This window comes from Telmatherina bonti (genome assembly GCF_933228915.1).
Source record: "Telmatherina bonti genome assembly, chromosome: 1".
In the NCBI taxonomy this organism is placed as follows: domain Eukaryota; kingdom Metazoa; phylum Chordata; class Actinopteri; order Atheriniformes; family Telmatherinidae; genus Telmatherina; species Telmatherina bonti.
In genome coordinates, this window is record NC_136619.1 from 7,469,916 (window position 1) to 7,490,838 (window position 20,923).

The window sequence follows — 20,923 nt, forward strand, 5'->3', positions numbered from 1 at the left end:
AACATAATTAGATAAAAGGTGAAATTCCCTACAGGCTTCATCAATGCATGTTTAATTACTTCTCTGCTGAAAGCTTCACAAAACTGATTGCAGTTGACAACAACAAGTTGACATCCTCAAAATATCTAATCACAATTTTTTATTTATTTTTTTAATAATATACCTGTAATATTTCATATTATTTACTGCAGGCTTCAGAGTCACTAACTGTTTTTTAATTTACCATCTTAACTATGTTTTTGTATAATCAAAGGTAAAACAGCAGGGAAATGAGCAGGACTGACTCTTTTTTCTTGTGAAATACCTCCTCCACACAGTGACATGTTCAACCTTTCAGTAACTGCAGGCCATAATGGCCCTTTTCCTTTGCAGAATTTGTTCCACCTAGTGGCAGTGAGAGGTACTGCGAGTGATTTGATGGACGCATTGTAAAAAGAATGGATTTTAGTCCAAACTATGATTGTTGTGCTTTTTATTATGCGCCCAATCCAAATACTGAAACCAAAAAGTCATGTGCTTATAAGAGTAAACAGAAAACAGTATTTAACTTGTAGTTGTGAATTATTGTCAAAAGAGAAATAATTGCTCAATATACTGTATATTTAATCAAATGACTGACCACAAAAATATAATTTGGTAACAATGACCCATGTTTACTTGTTATTACTAAGAAGTTTTAACTCGACGGCAGGAAGCCACCAGGACAACAATCCAGAACTATTTAAAAGCTATTAGTGGTGTAATGAAAAAGTATCAGCAATACACACTGCTATCATCTCATGCAGATTGCTCTATAATATTAAATATGCATGTGCAAGCACTGTGGGTAGAACCAACGTAGATCAGTAAGAAAAATGTTAAGATGCATGATATTGACTGTATGTACGATAGTGGATGTCCAGTCTGCATAATAGTGGGCTAATGATACACGTTTACTGTGAGTTTGTGAATGTGTCTTATCAAGATTACAGCAATATTAGCCTGTTGATGTATTATCAAGCAGTGATTAGGTTCAGATGTACACATAAGTAGAGGAACTTCCAGAGGTTTCATGTTGCTTAGAGGGCTGGGCCCACATAAAGCTGTGTGCTCCCCAAATATATTAGATCATCTTCAGTGATTAAATATAATTCCAAACAATAATCAGCATCATGTCCAGCTGATCACATTGATAATCAGATAAATGAATTAAGAATTGGTGAAATCTGATACACTGTTAACAGCGGCTCTCTCCAGCTTCCTCCAGCCTTTCACAAGCATACACATGAGGTTACTCAGTGATTATAAAATTCAGCTCAGGAACATACATTGTGTGGTAATACATACTCCATTTATACTCCATGTATTTGAAGGATCCCAAAAAAGTAGAACTGGATGGGTCGGATATCTGGGTACCCTTCCCAGGTTTTGCATGTGGAAACAGAGAAAAGTGTGTCCTGGTCCACTTCACACATCGGTGGAAACCTTATGCAAGGTAAGAGGTGGATGAGAGGTGACGTCTTGTCTGAGCGCGCCTGGATATCAGACACCTGGCACATGTCTCAGAATTACAGCCATGTCTCTGCCTCTTTACTGCAGCGACATGACTTGTGAAATATCACACGCAAGGCTTTTCACGCAACACTTTGCTCGTCTTTACTGTTTGTTTCCTTTCTAGTTTCACTATTCAGGAAAACATGTTGCAGTTAAAAAAAGGACACCTGCCTCTTAGAATAAACTTCCAGTCTTTAAACTAAATGACTTGCAAATTTTATTTTGCAAAATTTATTCTGTCTTAACTCGCACATTGTGGTACTTTGGTTAACTTTGTTGTTGTGAAAGTGCATTATAAATAAAGTTGCATTGCATATTTGCCTTGATTTAAGCAGGATAATTTATTTCAATAAAGAAACTCATTCTGGCCAAGATAGGCAGCGAAGACAACAGTTGCAAAATAACACAAATAAAACAGATAACTGACAAAAACAAAGCAGACTATTAAAAAAAAACATGCATTGAATAGTTTTAACAACTGAAAAGAAGAAGTTTATAAGAAATGTAAAACAAAGTTAGGATCAGGTGCAGGAGAACATGTTAAACACATCATATCAGCTGAACGAAGCTGTCTGTGTTCATGAGCTTTTACTCCATGAAAATCCCTTTTCATGAAATATAAAATACATAATAGATGAAATGTGACAAATGTGCTATAAATTATTAGCACTAATGTTTCCCTCCAATCTTCAATAAAACCAAATGAATTGTTGAGGAGGAGGGTGGGCACATTAAACCACTGCTTCTCCCCACAATGATGCTGGAAAGGAGCAGAGTGGAAAGTAAATTATCACAATAACCATGTTCATGATCAAGTTAACTGATCGCACCGTGTTGCATGTATATTTTAAAAGGCAGAAACCTCCGTAGGATTATTCATTAAAGCTGCCCAGAGTACTTTTCCTCTGCCTCGCTGACGCTGTCTGTGTGTTTTACATAATAAAAGGATGTCTTTGTGCGTTTTTTGATCTCCTGAAAAACAGAATCATCACACACGCAGTGCGTTGTTGCCATTTCTAAAGCTAAAAGATAGAAGGCAAGATAAGTCTTCATCTTGTGTATCATCAACAGTGAGCATTTTAAAGCCTGTTATGTAAAAACCTCTTCCTTCACCCGGAGATGATGTGAGCTTTGTGACATGGTGCATCATCCTGCTGGAAGTTTCCATCAGAAGATGCGACACTGTGCTCAGAAAGGGATGGACATGGACAACAGACCTTCTACGTAAGGCTCAAATAGCAAAGTGAAGTCCGCTGTAGGCTTTTTTAGAAGTTTATTTTTTATGATGACTGATAAGTATTGTTGAGTCTTTATGCTTCACAGTGATTTCCCATGTTTGTGATTTTTCATTCAATCATTTCATGCACACCAAGTCCAGTTCAGGGTCGCGTGGAAGCTGGAGCCTATCTCAGCAAGCATCAGGTGAGAGGCAGAAACATCCTGGACTGATCGCCAGTTCATCGCAGGGCCTCTCTGCAAACAGAAATACACTGCAGCTTTTGCAAACACATAGTCTTAATCCAGTCTGGCGGTTTTCTCTTCTGAAGCTGCAACAGTCTGTAAATATGACTATCCACATAGAAGATTCTTCTAAAAAGATTTCATTTTAAAAACACTGGAATAAAGCTTAAAAAACACAAGTGGCATTTTGTTGTTCATCCAAACATTCAATCAGTAGCGCTGGCAACTGTAAACACACAGGAATCACATGACCTTTCGGTCACATGACTGGTGTTAGTCCAGTTGGGTTCCAGTGAAGATGATGTGCCGATGTGGATGCACCTCCCTCCACCATCCTCTCTGTCCATGTCGTGGACATCTTGATCCCTAAAACGGCGTCTCTGATCGTAGGTGGGTATGAACTGGTTGGTCTTGTCTCTTCTGTGTTGGGACATCCGTTGGCTGAGATGCTGTTTCGTCTCCTCAGAGTTTGAATCTTTGCACTCCTGCGTGCGTTTCACCACATCCAGGTTACTCTTTTGATGGTGGAGAATCTTTTGATGGATCAACCAGTGTCTCTGTGTGTTTTGGGCTGTAGGGTAGAGCACTGGGTGCTCAGAGAAGCCCCCAGACAGCCCAGCCACATATGGAATGACATTCTTTTTTTGATATCAAATCTTTCTGAAAGTCTGTAAATATGCTAATTCCTCTACGATGAAATGGATCAACTCCACCAGAACCTGTATATGGGATGAAAAAAGTTGCTTCTGTGGTGTTTTCAGTGCTTCTGTGAGCTCTTGTGCCACTTTTCTGTAGTTAAATCACAGCATGCAGGTCTTTTTCAAATGCCAAAGCACTAAGTTTCTGCCATCCTGTTACACATATTAATAAACCTGTTTTTAAGGAATCCAACAATTCTTTTACTCACAACCCCCCCACCACTACCACACACACACACACACACACACACACACACACACACACTCCTACTCCAGCCTGTGTATCAGGCTTAAAGTCTCAAGATGCTGTGAGTTTGACTGAAGCGTAGCGCCCTCAGATTAATTGTGGCCCACTTATTTTTAATTAAATTTCTTTGTGTGGTTTCATGCCGATAACGTGGGAGTAGGTGTTAAGTAAAAAAAAAAAAAAGTGCGTCCTTGTTCTGTCATTGTTGTTTAATCAAGACCAGCTGAGGTCAGTTAATGGTTCAGTTAACCGGGAGACTATTCAGTGATTCTCTGCAGATGATGGCCTGCAGCAGCCGCCTTTGTTCATTTTTATGCAATCTGAACGTAAATCTCCACAAAGCTTAATAAAGGATAATGAGAAATCTTTTGTCAGTGGTCATGCTTGAACAGAGAGAAGTCATTGACTCACTTGTTTGGAGGATTTAGTTCCATTTACCACATTCTTTAGAAACTTCCTTGAATTTGTGAGAAATTTAAGCCACTGGAGGATGTCCTTATGTTGTCTGAGGAAGTGGAGGCTGGCTGCTGGTCGGACTCATTCCTGAAAGCCTCATGCGTCTGGCATCCAGATGAACATGAGCCGGTACTGTCACTGCTTGGTCTGTCTCTGGCTTGTGTTGAGATGCAGCCTAAGTCTTGGCTGCCCCCTATCAGTGCAACAGAACACATTTAATTTCCTCTCTCTTCCCTCATTTCTGCTGTCATGAGTCAGTGCAGCTCCCTCTCAGGAGCAATGACCTAGAAAAGATAAGAGTTTTTAAATAAAGAAGAGATGACACGTGTAGAAACTGTTTCTGTAACAGGGTCTGGGGAATTTTCTCATATACAGTCATATTTTTAATAATAATTACTTATTGTCTGCAAGCTTTCTATATTAACTGGAAATACTGGAAGATTTTCTTAACTCTGACTCCACTCAGCTGAATTTTCCCCCTGAAAACTGTTTCCTTTGTGAACTAACCTCCGTCTTCTGGTCTCAACTTAATATAAAAAATGAGCATGACTTTGTTTGAAGTGCTCATAAATTATAGACATTAAGTAACTGTGACACACAGTTGCAAGATTTGCTTTAAAGATTAAAAAGTAATACATTTTATGACCAACTGGTGGACAGTAATAATTAATCATCAGGCACTCTGCTCCCACCATCTATCAGCTTTCCAAGGTCACGGCACCTCTTTGCTTTCATCCACTGCTGCAAAATGGCGACTTTTCCTGAGAAACCAGGTTCCCGAGCTGAAAATAAATCTTACCGCAAATACGACTTAGCGTGTTTAAAGGTGCAGCGAGCAGGAAGTCGATGAAACCTAATCCCAACTTCTCCTGGGATTACTGACTTGCTGCATTTGACCTGTTCTGAGCTTTTTATGGTTGTTGCAGTTGTGCTTTTAAATCATCTCCGTCAAAAAGGATGTAAAAAGCGATTCATCAGCGGCAGCCTCCTGTGCATCTGCTTTTTCAGAGGCGTTATTATAAAAACATTAAAGAGAAACAAAAAGCTGCCCTGAACTAAAATTCTGCAGGCATCATGCTGCTGTGGAATTAAGCCACAGAGACGTGTCTCAGATTTATTATTCTTTTTCATCCTGCATGCAAGCAGTTTACAGAAGGTGTGGATTTGTTGGAATTAATCGCAGAATGAAATATACATTTAAAGTTGTGGAAATCTGAGGGCATGTGCTGAATAAAAGGAAGATGAAAAATGTGTGACTTAGCAGGAAATAAAGATGAATGGGTGTAATTTGTTATTTAACTCGGCTTGTTTTTACCTACTCATGCCTTCAACTGAAACCCTGATGCAGATATTGTTTTATGCATTTACAGTAAAATTCACATGAGTCACAAACTTGAGTGGTACAGACAGAAAAATGTAAATTATGGCAAAATGGGTAAAAAAAAAAAAAAAAAAAAAAAAAAAAAGATTATATGTTAAACAGTATTTTATGTCTTTGTTTACATTTATTCCTGACTGACTGTCGCCATAAGTCTTCTAAGTCTGAAAAAATATTACTACAGCCTGTAGATCATGGCTTATTTCATTTGCTTCTGTGGCTGGGCTTCAATCAGCCCTTAAAATGCACAAAAACCTAAATATTGCAACAAAAAACTGATAATGGAAATGTATAAGTCTCACAAAACCTCTCAAATGTTAATGTTATTACTCTCCCTGTGGTAGTTTTTCAGACCATATAGAAGTATATCACAGAAGCGTAATGCAAACACTTTCATCACATTTACACGTCACCAGATGACGTAGAGAGTCATGTGACAAGATCATTTCTAGTAAAGATGTCTTCTGGATGATTTCTTTCATCTTGTGATGAGGACAGTAGCAACAGCAGTAGTGGAAACTGCTCAGATCCTCCTCCATCTACCTCATTAATAATGTTAATAAGAACATCATTATTATTATTATTATTATTATTATTAATATTATTATTATTATTATTATTATTAAATAGATTAAGATTAAGACAGCCTATGTTTCCAACATAAGTTATTAGGAAAAACCTGCAAATCGAGGTTGTACTTTGTCTAAACTGTAAAAATATAATTTTACTTTTGCAAAATTCAAAACACAGCTTATGACAGAAAACACTAAAAAAAAGAAAAATTAAATAATAAAGATTTATAAACGTCTGCAGCTGAAATCAGAAATATTCAACCTCCCTCAAAAGTCTTAAGAGTTAATCAGGTAAAGTTTTTTATCAAAGAACACGATTGTGTGGCGATTACTCCGTTATGAGTTTAGTGATTCATAAACTCAACACTGAAAGTGATGTAGCGTTTGTGTGTTACAGTATATTTTGTGGGGATAATTATGTCGCTGTTGTTGAACCCTCATAATGATGTTGTTGTTTTTAAAGCCGTCTCAGGTTTTATGGCCTAAAATGGAAGGAAACATAATTAAGCCTTTGGGAAATCCATAATGATCCTTCTTTTTCTTCGGCTGTGATGCATATATGAACTCCTTCCATGACGGCAGCCAAGGTGAGTTGCAATAATGGGATAAACAAATTAGCTGAGAAGAGATTATTTCATCGGACCTGAAGGGCTTTGGCTGCAAGAAGACTTCCAAAAGATAAAATGTTTCCATGAACACCATGAAGAGTTTAAAACTTATATAACAGCTGCAAAGCTGCAGAAAAACACAAAAAATTTAATCAAGAACCCTCAGCAACTTAGTTGGGATAACTAAAAGACATCAGTGTGACTTCAAGACTGCCACAGATTGACCAGATGAAGGTGGGTGCAGGTGCTTCAGCAGCAACTGTAAGACATTGCACTGATTCCTGACCACACAGAACATGAAAAAGGCTGGTAGAATAAGCCGGAAGGGATTTGGATATGACTCCGATGTTCTGGGAGAAGTTTCCATAAGCTGATGAAACCAAACTGAAACTGTTTGTATGTAAGAACCAGCAACATGTGGGGCATGCACAAGCTCAGGCTTTCCCCACAGTCACGCATGGAGGTGGGTGATTCATGATGTGGGCCGGTTTTCAAGCAGCAGGAACAAAAAATCTGGATCTTGTACATCATAGAATCCCAGAAATGGCAGGTCATCTTAATCTTTTAATCTATTTTATACTATAGTCAGTGAGAAATACCAATTAGCTGCAAGTTTGGCGAGTTAAATCACGGTAATATCCCTGTTTTTGGAATCACCATAGCAACGAGTTAATCAACGGCTTCAGATCAGTTGGTTTATGACGGGTGAATGAGAGAAATGCGACCACATGAAGTGGTTCCTATACTTCAGCATATCTAGCAAGTTTTGTAAAAAAAAGAAATAAACATTTCTTATAATATTTGTACTTTGTGAAACCATGGTGTAAGCAGATTCAACATCTCGGATCTGTGTGTCATGGTGTTATTGACTCCACATTGTGCATTATAATCGTGTAATGCATAGCTCCTTGTTGTTTAAACCTTACATATTTTATACATACAGTTTGTGATAATCACCTTTGGCATCATCCATCCATCCATTTTCGTCCAGTTCAGGCTGGAGCCTATCCCGGCAATCATTGGGGCGAGAGGCAGGTACACCTCGACTGGTTGGCAGTCCATCACAGGCCCCTTTGGCATCATCTTATAGTAAAAACTTGGCTCAAATCCCTGTTGTACACAATCTGATTAAAGGGTTAAAGAGGAATTAAGAGATCAAACTGTGGTCATAATTAGACTTTGCAGCTAGACGATCATAACAACACACCTCCTGGTCAGCCAAAGTTTGGAAGATATGGAGCATCCCAGAGTGACCGTCTCAGACATCAGATTTATTCTGACTGAAAATCTTTGATGAGATTTAAAGAAAGCAGGTTTGTTCTGGAAGCCATCAAATGTCACTTTCTTTTCTAAATAATTCTGATTGCATCTGAATTAGTCATTTCTGTTCCCTCACATCTTCCCTCTTCTTCATGTCTACGTATCTTTTGTCAATATCTGTATTTTTTGTACTTGTTCTGTCAAATTTGTAGTATAACTTATAAATGATCCTGTCTTCTCTTATCTTTTGTTTGAGGTTTTCATTCTGCTCCTCTTTGCTGCTTTCTTCCAATGCTGTGAAGCTCGCCTCATTTCTAATTCTGCCGTCAGGACATTTGTCGTATTTTGCCTAACTCTTTCCAAGCCTAATCAGTCTGATCCTGTTATTTAACCCAGCCCTGTGCTCTGTCATTCCCCCTGCAGCCAGGCTTTTTGCACAACCTCTCCACCTCTTCCTGATGCCAGAGGAGCCTCATCAGAAGTATTGTCGTCTGACTCTCTTCATGTTAACATTCCCTGACAGCGTTACATTACATGTGGAGAAGGTGGAGTGGTCATCTTACTGGTGCCATCCCAATTATCTCAGTCTCAACATGGAAATGTAACCCTAAACACTTCCCCTCATGTTTTACACTTGTGTATGCAATCATTAGGTAAATGACTAATTTGTGTGGTCATTGCACAGTAATATGTACATTTGTAGACTTGTAACCACATATTTGTTTACCTATAAAGCTAACCATGTATTTCTACACACTGGCCAGTTTATTAGGTAAACCTAATCAACTCTTTGAGATAATCAGCAAATCACCTGCCAGCAACTCAATACATTTAGAGTGGACATGGGCAAGATGATATTCTGAACTTCAATCTGAACATCAGAATGGGGAAGATAGGGGGCCAATGGCTGCCAATGGCCAATCAAATTCAAAAGTTCATCGCAAAAATGTCAAAGAACGTCAAAAGACGTCTTTTGCAGTTTCTTGAGTTCTAGAACCATAGACTGTATATGATAAGAGATGGACAGAGCCTCCGTGATGTCACCCGTAGGTTTCTGAAGAGCTGAATTGAAGCTTGGTGGGCGGTTACTACCGTCACCATCTTGACAGAGTTTCGCGTGTCTACTCGCCCAGAAAATATAAATATGGGCAAAGAGGTGGAGCTGAGAGGGGGGCTGTGAGCATCATGGTGGATGATTGACATCAAGCGAGCTGCCTGTTGCTGAGAGCTTTCTGAGCTAACCTGGAGATAACAGGAGCTAACCAGCTAACAGAGGTAAGCGGGCTAAAGCTAAGTCACGTTGTTAACCGGCCAAAAACTGCGGTTGTTCTGCGTTTTTCTTACTTGACCAGGCCGTCACAGCGGGAGATTGGGTACCTGTCAATCAAAAGGACACGCCCCTAAATATGCAGAATTTTTAGATTAAATTACTTTTAAATGGACGAGTTAGAAAAAAATTCACTCCCCCCACAGCTGTCATGAAGGTAAACCTGAACTATTAAACCTAAAATGGATTTCTGCACCAGGCTGTAAACATGTTTATTTCTGCTGTGAAGTTGGTCGTTTTAACATAGGAGTCTTTGGGGATTTGCTCTGTTTTGCAGCCTCTAGTGGATGAAGGGGGAGCTCCAGTTTTTTGTTCTTCTATGTTATATTATATTTTTCCAATATAAATATTTATTGCATGTATTACTGGCACATCAACTTTGCAACAGCTGACACTGAACATAAAAACAATAGTTGTCTCTCTTATCTTCTCTTACTCAGACAAACTGAATAATTTTAACAGTAACATTTTTTAACAATATTTTTTCTGTGCGTAAGGTAATGAGACGTAGGCGTGTTTCTAAAAATATAAACAACAGGTGGGTTGGACATGAAGCTAGATATTTCACACAGCAGTCCTTTGGTTCAATTTGATATTCTGACATTTAACAATGGAGGACAAAAGTGATTTATGCAATGTGGGTCTAAAGGGATTCAAAATCTACTTTTTTAAAGTGATAGCTTATTTCAATGGCAAAATTTAAAAAAAAAACAAAAAAACAACAGAAAAGAGTTTATTCATAGTACCAAACATATTTAGGATGGTTTTGACTCACCTTTTGTTTCTCCCACAACATTATTCCTCTTTCCTACAACGTCCATTACATTACAAGCATATGGCCGATTATGCAAATTAGGCACAATTGTCATTCTGCGACTTTTAGAACAGCCAATATCTACCTTCTTTACTTTGGACCAGCAAAGTGACCAAAAAGAGACACTTTGGCAGAGTTTGTTGTTGTTTGTTTGTTTGTTTTCTGTTTTGTTTTTTTTTACTTTTGATTTGTTTTTAGTCTAAGTAAAACATGAACATATGTTGGCAAAAACATAACTTTTTAAACTACTCACTGGACAGACAGTTTAAACTGGACATTAATAATCTAAATGGACCAAACAGACAAAAGAAAGGATGTTAGTTCACATCCCCCTCGGTAAGCCAGGGTGGGATCAGCGGTGGCACATGCACCATTCATTGTGACTGCGGAGGTGCAGGCGTCCTCTCTGCTCCTCTGACCGGCTGGGAGTGCTTTATGACGGGGAGAGGTTCCCGCTGCCCGTTCGTGACAGTAACTGCTGAACAATATGTGCTTTCAAGTCAGTCGCCAAAACACCAGAAAGGTGTCCAATAACTCCAGTAAAAGTTGCTAGATTTGTTGCCAGTCGCTTTTAACAAAAAAAAAGTCGCCAGATTTAGCGAGAAAGTCGCCAAGTTTTTTCCTACCAGCTGGCATCTGCGTCATGTAGTATAAAGATCCACCATTGTCATTTGTTGAGGGAAAAAGAGGGAGCGCTTGTTTTTATGCAGGTGATGTCCCAGTTCGAAATGCGGTACATTTTTCTAAAATCGTCTTCATTTGAAAATTAGATCATATACAAGTATAATTCAATTTTAACGATTAACTGTGCAGCTCTAGCAGACAGTATGCAGACACTGCAAGCTGACGTGCCGACGTTTTATTCTCCATTTTGGTCAAACTGCTTCTTTTAGTGCTTGAAAAAAGTTCTGTAATGAGATGGGGTCATGTCACCATGCCCATCATCAGAAACTGTACAGTGTGTTGCTATTATGAAGCAAACAATCATATTTGTAAGTTTACAGTCCTAGTCTTGTCTCTAGTTACTTTCTCTGTATACTTTACCAATAAGACCAGCTTAACATCACAGCGCACAGTTTAAGTACAACTTTTATTAATACTGGAATCATCACAGTGCGTTTTGTTACATTAGCAGTGACTAAAGTTAACAAAACAGGATAAATTTTACAAACAAAAGAAGACAGAACAGAAAACTTTATCGGCAGCGACAGGGGTGAAACAACCATAAAAATTAAATCACAATAAATTAAAGAAGAAGAGCGTAAAGTGGGGGAGAGAAAGAAGAGGAACCAGCACAGTGACTGCAGGGCTACTTGGGAAGGAAGAGAAGAGCAAAAGATATAAAGGAAGATGAAGCAGGTTTGACCGTCACAATGTTATTCTTGAATAAAAGTAGCCCTGTAGAAAATACCCCAGTGGTGAGTTTTGTAAAGACTTGGAGAGTTCAGATGTTGGCTATCATGGAAGAAGACGAAGAGAAAGAGAGCTAGAGAGCAAAAGACACTACTGAGAACTGGAGTATAGACAGTTAAACATTCAGTTTAGTTACAGTGACAGTGGCACCAGGAGGCCGCTTCGGCCACTCTGTTCTGGATGACTGTTTGACGGGAACTTGCAGCGTGTTACATTACAACCCCCCACCCCCCCAAGAGGACCTCAGTGAACCCTGAGAATCTACTTTCCTCATGTTCACTTCAGATGAGTGTGTAGAAGTGTGTGTGTGGATGCAAGTGATTTTTTCAGCATTAGACAGCAGGAAGGATTGACAGATTGTATGTAGGAGGTGGAAGAGAAGAACAGTAGGGGTCTCAACCATGTGTCCTTATGCAACACACACATTCACAAACAGATAAATACATACTTGTGCATAACTTGGGGCAGATGGTTAAAAGGGTGGGCTGATACTTCTGATACTTCTACAAGTCTGAGGACAATGCCAAACTGCTTGGATGTCAACGATCAGAACTGTGACTTTCTGACTTCATATAATCACATATTTCCTAACCATACACGCTTGCTGTCAACAAAATTTCCAGATAGATTTCTAATGCGGAGCTCAAGCTGTGAGCAAATGCTCGCAGTGGAAATCTTCCAGCTTTCTATAAATCTCAGTTACCAGGGTAACTGCGATGAGGCGAACTTTCCGGCTGGATAATTCAGGCCACCTGAGCTACTTGATTTTACTCAGTAATTAAGTTATGCTGCATCTGGAAAACAGAAAGTAAATAAGCAAAATCATTTTTATTAAAACCTTTAGAAGGCTTCGACTTAAAGAGTGTTTGTCTTATTCTTCCCTTTGTGGGTGATTTGCTTTACAGTGTTTGAACAAACACATGTACTTCAACATGTACACCCTGCTCTGATGGTAAAACCCAAAATAGTCATTAAATTGTGTGCTTTTAGCCAATAAAGACAAAATCTGTATTTTTTTTTATGTCCCACTGGATTTAATACATTTCAGTAACGCAGCTGAATAGCGCATCTGACACATTTTGAATCTTTCACAGAAGTGCAACATGGCGGCCAGCAATCCAGAAAGATGTGAAACATGATGTTTTCAGTGTTTTCAGCCTGTTTTAAAGTAAGACATGATCTTTCTTACAGTTAACCAAGTAGTTTGCATCTAAACTCGGCCAAGTCATGTGTGATGTCACCAAAAAGTAACTGAAAATTAAACTAAACTTTTAAAATTGTTTCATTAGAGATACACAAAGTAAATTTCTGGCTTTAAAACTGTATTTCTGATTCATCTGATGGCGCAGTGACATCCGTTATGTACACCTCTGAGTTTCTCGCAAGGCTGAGAAATGTCTGGGACGCCGTATGATGTTGCAGCTTTACACAACATCAGCAACAGCATTTAAAAACATTGGCTGTTTTAAAGATGCTCCTTGGCTGACAAGGCAAAGAAACAAATAGAGGACATATGTGGGGGAGCAAGCGATGACACAAGACTGAAAATCAGACTAATTCAATTCAATTCAATTCAATTCAAATTCAATTCAATTCAATTCAAATCAATTCAATTCAATTCAATTCAACTTTTAACTTTTATAGGCTGGAGAGCCAATCAGAGGTTCATTGCCAGACCATTTTTAGGGGTGCATCACTAAAAAAAAACTGTCAGACCTCTATGTTGCATCTTTACAAACTCAGTCTTGGAAGTCAATCATTATTATCTTTTTTTTTTTTAATTTTGCATTGGAATCTGTGAGTAGCGCCTAACTTCAACCCCTTCATCTTCCATATGCAGACTCTGTGGCCTCTTGAGTGCAGTGCAGTGGTTGCTTCAAGACAATTTCATTAAATGTGGTTGCATCGTGTTCCTCTGTGGAGACATTTTTGCACATAAAACATCAATAAATTGTATCTGTGAAAACAGATTCTATTGTAAAGTCCCGCTAGCGAGATTAGCATCTGCACTATCTGGGCTAGCTGCCATGGTTTTGCAACCGAATGGTCCACTGCGTGAAAGTAACGACACATATTTTTACCCTAAACAGTTTGCATGTAAATTGAAGGGTAAAACAAGTAAAAATCTTCATTTAAAACTACCTCTGTTCATGTGGATGACACCGTACGTATGGCATTTTAACAGTGAATTTTCTTTGACAGAAACTCACAGATAAACAAAGTCACATTAGCTAGAGAAGCTGCCAAAAACATGTCTTAAAAGTCTGATCAAAATTAATTAAATGTAATCTAGCATTGAGAGGGAGTTTTAGACATCCATCTGTTTGCCTTGAAGACATCTCCTGCAACTGCGTCCACCAGGGAGACTCTTACTCCAGCTAATGAGTCCAACACTGTGAACAACACACCCCGGAAACGTTAGCCATCACAACACATACTCCACTTTTGTACCCTCACACGCGCGCATACGGGCTGGAAGTTTACAGACAAAGAGGCATGGGAGATGAAGGGGAAAATACAGACAGATAATGAACAGAGCTCAGTGTGTATTCACTCTGGACTGCAGTGGAAATAAAGACTTCACCCGAATTATTTTCTATTAGCTTTGATAGGCTAAGAGGCACAGAGAGACAAACTCCAGCCGATGGGAGTTCCCATCATCCACCATGACATGCACTGTTTTCCAATCTGTCAGCAACTTGGCATCCTCTGTGGAAGAGGATGAGGTTTGAGGGGTTATGTGAGAGAATAAAGGCTACACTGAAAGAAAAAGTCTGAATTGACACTTTTTTGTTGTTTTCTCTAGTGAATTAAAAGAGTGAAGAAAAGCCGATTACGCTGCTGTGTAACGGTCAGCTCTAATGCATCTTCAAACTAATTACCCAAGGGAATATTTTATATTTTATATTCACACCGGATGTATAGTTTTATAGTAGAATTAATCAATCAATTATCTTAGCAACAGATTAGCAAAATGAGTATTAATCAAAATCTAATTAATAGCTTAACATTTGATGGTCTAAGTGACCCCCAATTAATCACATGTAGATAACTAGTTGTGTTTTCAGAGGCTAGGAGAATATTATTTCAGCTTTGAGATGTGAACATGGTCCATAACCAGAGTAAAACCATGATTTGTGACACATGCTAACGAAGTTTCCTAACGGAAGAGAAGTCACCCAGATGTATCTGAGTGGCAGTGATAAGAGACGTTTAAATGTTACTGCCAAGGAAAGAAGTGGCCTCCTTTAGCATCACCACCATCACAGTAAAAAACACTGGGTTGTTCTTTACGAAAGGGAAAGAGATGGTCCCATTACACAACTCCTTAGCTTCTCAGCTGCAACATATGAAGTGACACTCAATTATTTTCATCTTGTAGTCTGAGCTGTGATTTGTGGATGTAAAAATGCGGACAGCTGGGCGTGCAGCCTGTGAAAACATCTTTGAAAAGTCCTTTTTGAAAAGACATTTTTCAGTTGTTTTACTGCAGCAGACATATCTCACACAGCTTAATGCGTGATTGGATTCTTGTTGCAGTGTGGTTGACTCTTCAAAAGAAGGAATTTGTCCAACTATAATTATTTATGGGGATGACATTTTCCAAAGAGATCAAGAAAAAGTGCTTACACCATCTGTACCAGGTAATAAAACACCTAATGAAAAAAATTAATAAACATTTATAAATGTTATTGGAAGTTCAGATTTCAGACATTTGACTCAGATAATGTAGTTCATGTTAAAACATCACTGTATGATGCTTGTTCCCTTAAACTGTTGTAGGATAATAGAGAAAGAAGGAGTGTTATGTATGTGTCACACGAGCATATGTGCGTTTGTGTGTATGCATGCATGCCTGCACGCATGTAAATCTATGTTCCTATGTATGCACAGGCACCAGCTTTACCTACTTGCTGGCTGGCCGGGTTCTATCCACATACCGACACGCTCATAAAATTGACATATTGACACTGTAGCAGAGTAGTTATTTTAGCTTGTTCACACAGTTAGTTCAGTACACAGTTCATTTAGCATGTTAAAACATCATTAAGTAAAGATTTGTGCTGTTATCTGGGTATTTTAAAGGAAAATAGCAGTGTTTTATTCATTCTCATCTCATACTGATCTTTTGTCAGCCATAGTCTTGCATGACATCGTGTGCCTTGTAGCCTGAAGAGAGCATATTGACCCCATTCAAATGGAATAATTTGCCATGTAAAATCCTTTTCTGGTCTCTATTTTATGAGCTCTTATCAAAGGAAAATGTGATGTAGATAAGTGGCACATGCACATTAAGGCATCAGAGCCATGTACTATGGAACAGGTGAGAAAGCAGTGGTATTTTCCTTTATCATACTCACAGTTGAAACAATTGTGAATGTACATACATGCACCCAACACCTGTATTGCTTCCATTTTGTCTTAAGTGAGTACTTAATTCAGCTGTTTAAGAGGAAAGCTCTGGCATCACAACAGTTCAAGCAAACCCAAAATGTGCAGTTTGTTGTCCACTTTAACTGGAGTACATTCAGCATATGGATGTCATTTTAGTACAGTGTGATCAAAATATACACATCTTTTTCTTTTTTTTTTTTTTCCAAATAATGGAATACAAGCCTGTTGTTTTCCCCTTCCACCCTCTCGTTCATCCAGCACATGGCATTCAGAAGTGACAACACACTTACAGCAGCTGATCCTGACAAAAGGAAACATCTTCGTGTGCTCGGCAGAGACTGCTAGTGTTGCACAGTGAACATTTTCCTTTTCTCTAACTCTTTTAAATGAAATATCTTCACGTTCTCCTTAAAATGGCCACAAATGTGTCAAAAATGCTCCAGTCAAGGCATAAAATTAACAAGAGAGCTGATGTCACTGCCTATGTTCAGGTCACTGCTGGAGGAGCATACAGACATGGTGAGGAAGAGTTCACTAGCCTACAGATCAACAGCCAAACAGGGACACAGTCGCTCTCAGCCCAGACATCCTACATCCATATAGTAGTTTGTGTTACAGCTGGAATTTTTTTTACTTCTTTTTACATTAATTAAACGTAAGACTTAGTATTCAAACAGTACTGCAGAAGGAAAACATAAACAAACTGAATAGTTCACATAATATTTTCTAACAAACCTTTATACCAAATCTGTGCAACTGATTCTCTTTTACAAGTACAGCACATACAGTACATATTGTATGAACAGGCAGTGAAATGCTCATTCCACACATCCGCTCCTCTCCCTGTCATCTTCAGAGGTCTGATCTAAATCTTCCTGCTTTGTCAGCAGTGGGCACACCAAGCAGACTTTAACTATTCTCACATCATAATGCTCATAAATAATCCTTTCAAAAGTCAAACTGAACTGGATTATCTGCACCAAGCTAATCTAAACTGTGCTAGTATGGACATGTGATTTCTTTTTGTTTCCTTATTTGTTTCAACAGCAAACCCACCCACTTCGCATATATAGTTTTTTTTAGCCTGGATATATGGTTTGCCATCAGATGACAGCTTATATTTAATCAGTTCAGGGAAAGTTTGGTGGAAAATTAAATGATTCCATATCATAAAAGTCAACTTTATTACAAAAACAACAGTTATGCATATTTTGGATCTCATGTTTAATGAGATAACTGTAGGACAGGAAAATCACTTTCTTCTTTAGCTAGCCGATAGTTAACTGTTAGCTGACTTGGCTAGCTGTTAGCTTACTGTGCTAGCTGTTAGCTAACTGAGCCAGCTGTTAGCTAACTGAGCTAGCTGTTAGCTACCAGACTTAGCTGTTAGCAAGCTGTTAGCTAACTGAGCTGACTGTGAGCTTACTGAGCTAGCTGTTAGCTAAATGAGCTAACTATTAGCCAACTGAGCTAGCTGTTAGCTAACTGAGTTAACTGTTAGCCAACTGAGCTAGCTGTTAACTAACTGAGCTAACTGTTAGCCAACTGAGTTAGCTGTTAGCTACCTAAGCTAGCTATTAGCCAACTGAGCTAGCTGTTAGCTACCTGAGCTAGCCGTCATTGGATGATCTAGAGCCTCAAAATTTCGTTAAAACTGAAAACTAGATTAAAAACAGTTTTTGTTCTTTTCTGAATTTAAAATTAATCACATGTTGAATTTGAAGCCATTAGCAAGAACTGCCCTACACTTTTAGCAACCAACTGGGAAAATGTGTTTTAGTGTTTGCTCTTTGTCGGATGCAGCTATGCCCTCTTGTTCATCTACTCTCCTTCTATATGAAACACAAGATTAAAGGAAGTTTTGTTCAGCTGCCTCCCAGGCCTTAAATTTATTTACCCATAATGCAAAAAATATACTTTTAATGGGCAAGACCATTTTTTGTCATTTACAATCATCTGAAGCAGTAAGATTGAGAATTATAGTTCAACAGCATTAATATTGATGTATTGAAATATCATGAGATTTATTGCAAATAAACATGTTTATTAATTGTTGTAACAATACAAAAACCATGGTTTTGGTTTTATTTGACAATGTTTTCACTTTTCTGCTTTCACCTAAACAGCTACAAAGTTACTACCCAAAAGTCAGAAATAGAGGTCCATTTGTGTTCCTCATAGTATTATGACACTGAGAAATTTAAGAAATTAACAAAATACAAATGTGTCTCACCCATCGTCACTACAGCATAAATTTTGCATTATGTGTTCAATTCTTTAAATACCAGTGCAATAATGTTATAAAACACTCTCATGGCATTCAGCAACATGCTGACGAACAGCCCTCGTTTCCTGATCAACTCTCAAATCAATATTTTGCGCTACTTTCTTATCCTGTCTCTCATTTGACCAATCACTCCACTGCCACCAGTCATCATCACATCCTCTTCTTACCTCCCTGTCTGCTTCTACGTCCAGAAATTAAATAATATCCTCAGGGAAAAAAAGAGTGTTGCTCTCACTCTCCCTACCACACAGTTTGACTACAGCAACACCTACTGGCTATTGTACATACTCTACCCCCCCCATCAAAGTGCTTACAGTTTTCCTTTTTTTTCTCATTTTTTTCCAGATTTTTGTAATCCATTTCATTTACCAGAGAGAGACAGGGACAGAGAGAGACACGTGACAAAACCAACTACGCATGAATTCACAGTCAATGTGTAATTTAGCATTCCTGATGATTGCCTGAAAGGGACAACGGAGAATCCACAATCCTCCATCCATCCACTTCTTTGAAACAAGAAAAATAAAACACATTTATTGCTCCATTTCTAATTTATCGTTTTCTCTGTGGTCCTAGAAAATATATATGAATATATCTATACGCCTGGATTACGTCTCGTAACTTCTCGTACAGTGGTAACAAGGTAAATGACGTCACAATAGAAACAAGAAAATACGCGCACAACACACAGGAGAAAAGCCCTGCCCTCATTGGGTAACCAGCTGTCCTGCAGCAGAGCTCTACCCGCCCCCCTTGCGCACACACACACACACACACACACACAATAAATCCGGCACATGTATTCACGTGCTCAATTTTACATTTGCCCACATGCACACACATGAATGCGAGCACACAATATGCAGAGAGAGAGGGGAAGGGGGAACTAGCACGGTTCAATGCCAACGGTATTTTTGAGTCCTTTACATTAGGAGAAACCAGGGGTCCTCTGGCTTGTTAGCTCCCCGTGCTAGTACCACAGCTTCAGTTCAGTGGGCTTAAAAGTACAGTACATCGCTGCTGAGACAGCCAGCTGGTCACATGGCACTCTGACCCCCCCCTCTCACTTTCACCCCCATCAGACCCTCCCACAGTCATCAGTCTCTCATCTGGGATCAGACAGTCGGGTTAAGGAGGACAGGGAGGGGAGGGTACGTTGGCAAACAGAACAGAACTCTGTGTTTCTCTCTTTCTTTGCCTCTTTTTTTTAATCTTCTCTGTTTTTCCTGTGAGTCTTTCCATCCCTGGGTGAGGGTGTTTAGAAGACAAACATGCGTCCAACACACACTTGTTATAGTGGCCTGCTAAAAGCCTGTCAATATGAAGTATTAAACTTTTAATCATCAGAGTTGGTTAACATTATTAATGTCATCATTATATTATATATCATTTACTCTTGTGTTTTTTAAACATATTTTGTGTATGTTTTTGTTTTTATTCATCTTCTGTTTTATTATAGCTTTCCCTACATGGTTAAGGTTTTGTGAATGTACTAGGTGGTTGGATTACACCACGCCAACACATGACCCGCCCCCATCAGCTGACAAGCATCCGACTATTCCTGCTTTTCCTCAAATCACAATATACGTGGAGCCGAGCGGTCGTTGGAGACCGTTTTGCGAAGGCGAACTCCTCTCCGGATGGTGGTCAGCATGTCACCAGACCCCTCTGCCCCCTCTGTCCCTGTCTGAGTATCAGTGGGGCCTGTTGTGGGCGGTGTGGGGTCATCTGGCAGGGCAGGGAAAGGAAACTGGCCCTCACCGAGAGCATGCGCGCTAGCTACCAACTCGCCTATCTTCTCCACTAAGCTGTGCCGATTTGCTGCGATCATCTGGTCCTCCTCCGATCCGGCTCCCGAGCCCGATGCCGTCACTAGGCCCCCGTGCTGCTGGGCGTAGACCTCCAACGCTGCACCGGACCCCCAGGCGGTGTTCGGCAGGCTGAGGCGCTTTGGTGATGCCTTCACATAATCGAGCCCACCCTGCGTGTCCTCGGCTCCAGTGAAGAACACACACTCTTCGCTGCCCACACGGACCGGCGCTCCGCCTGCGTGCCCCCCTGCGTACCCGCCTGCAACAGGCGAATGCGAGTCTCCGGGAACGGTGGGCGTTTTGACAGGCACAATGGGTGGTCGGATGGGGATGGGTCCCGCGCTGGACAATGTGCGCCGCACTCCCGGTTTGGTGGATGGAGTTCGACGGATGGTGGCAGTGCCTGGAGTCCCTGCTCCTCCTCCCCCGGATCCACCCGGTTGCCCTGGTATCCCGTGAGCCCCTGGACCAAGAACCCCACTGGGGAGGCCAGCTGTACTGGCTGGCCTCTTGGTTTGGATCATGCGTCTGTAGTTTTGGGCGATGTTAGAGTGGCGGGGAATCGTGGAGGACTTGTCAAACTCGGCTTGTCCGTCCGGACCTTCGGTGTCACCGTTCACAGAGTAGCAGTCGTAATCTGAACCTGGTGTGTGTTCATGTGGG

The 20,923-nt window shown here is 39.8% G+C and overlaps 1 protein-coding gene across 2 annotated transcripts in view; it reads right to left on the reverse strand.

Moving 5' to 3' along the window:
• Positions 1-11,459: 11,459 nt before the first annotated feature.
• The window catches only part of mtss1lb (MTSS I-BAR domain containing 2b), a 97,657-nt gene continuing 88,193 nt past the window's right edge, over positions 11,460-20,923 (reverse strand). For both annotated transcript variants that reach the window (XM_079241271.1, XM_079241270.1), the window contains one exon: positions 11,460-20,903. In XM_079241271.1, coding sequence (XP_079097397.1) covers positions 20,026-20,903 — 878 coding nt within the window. In that variant the 3' untranslated portion in view covers positions 11,460-20,025. The remainder of the gene's footprint in view (positions 20,904-20,923) is intronic.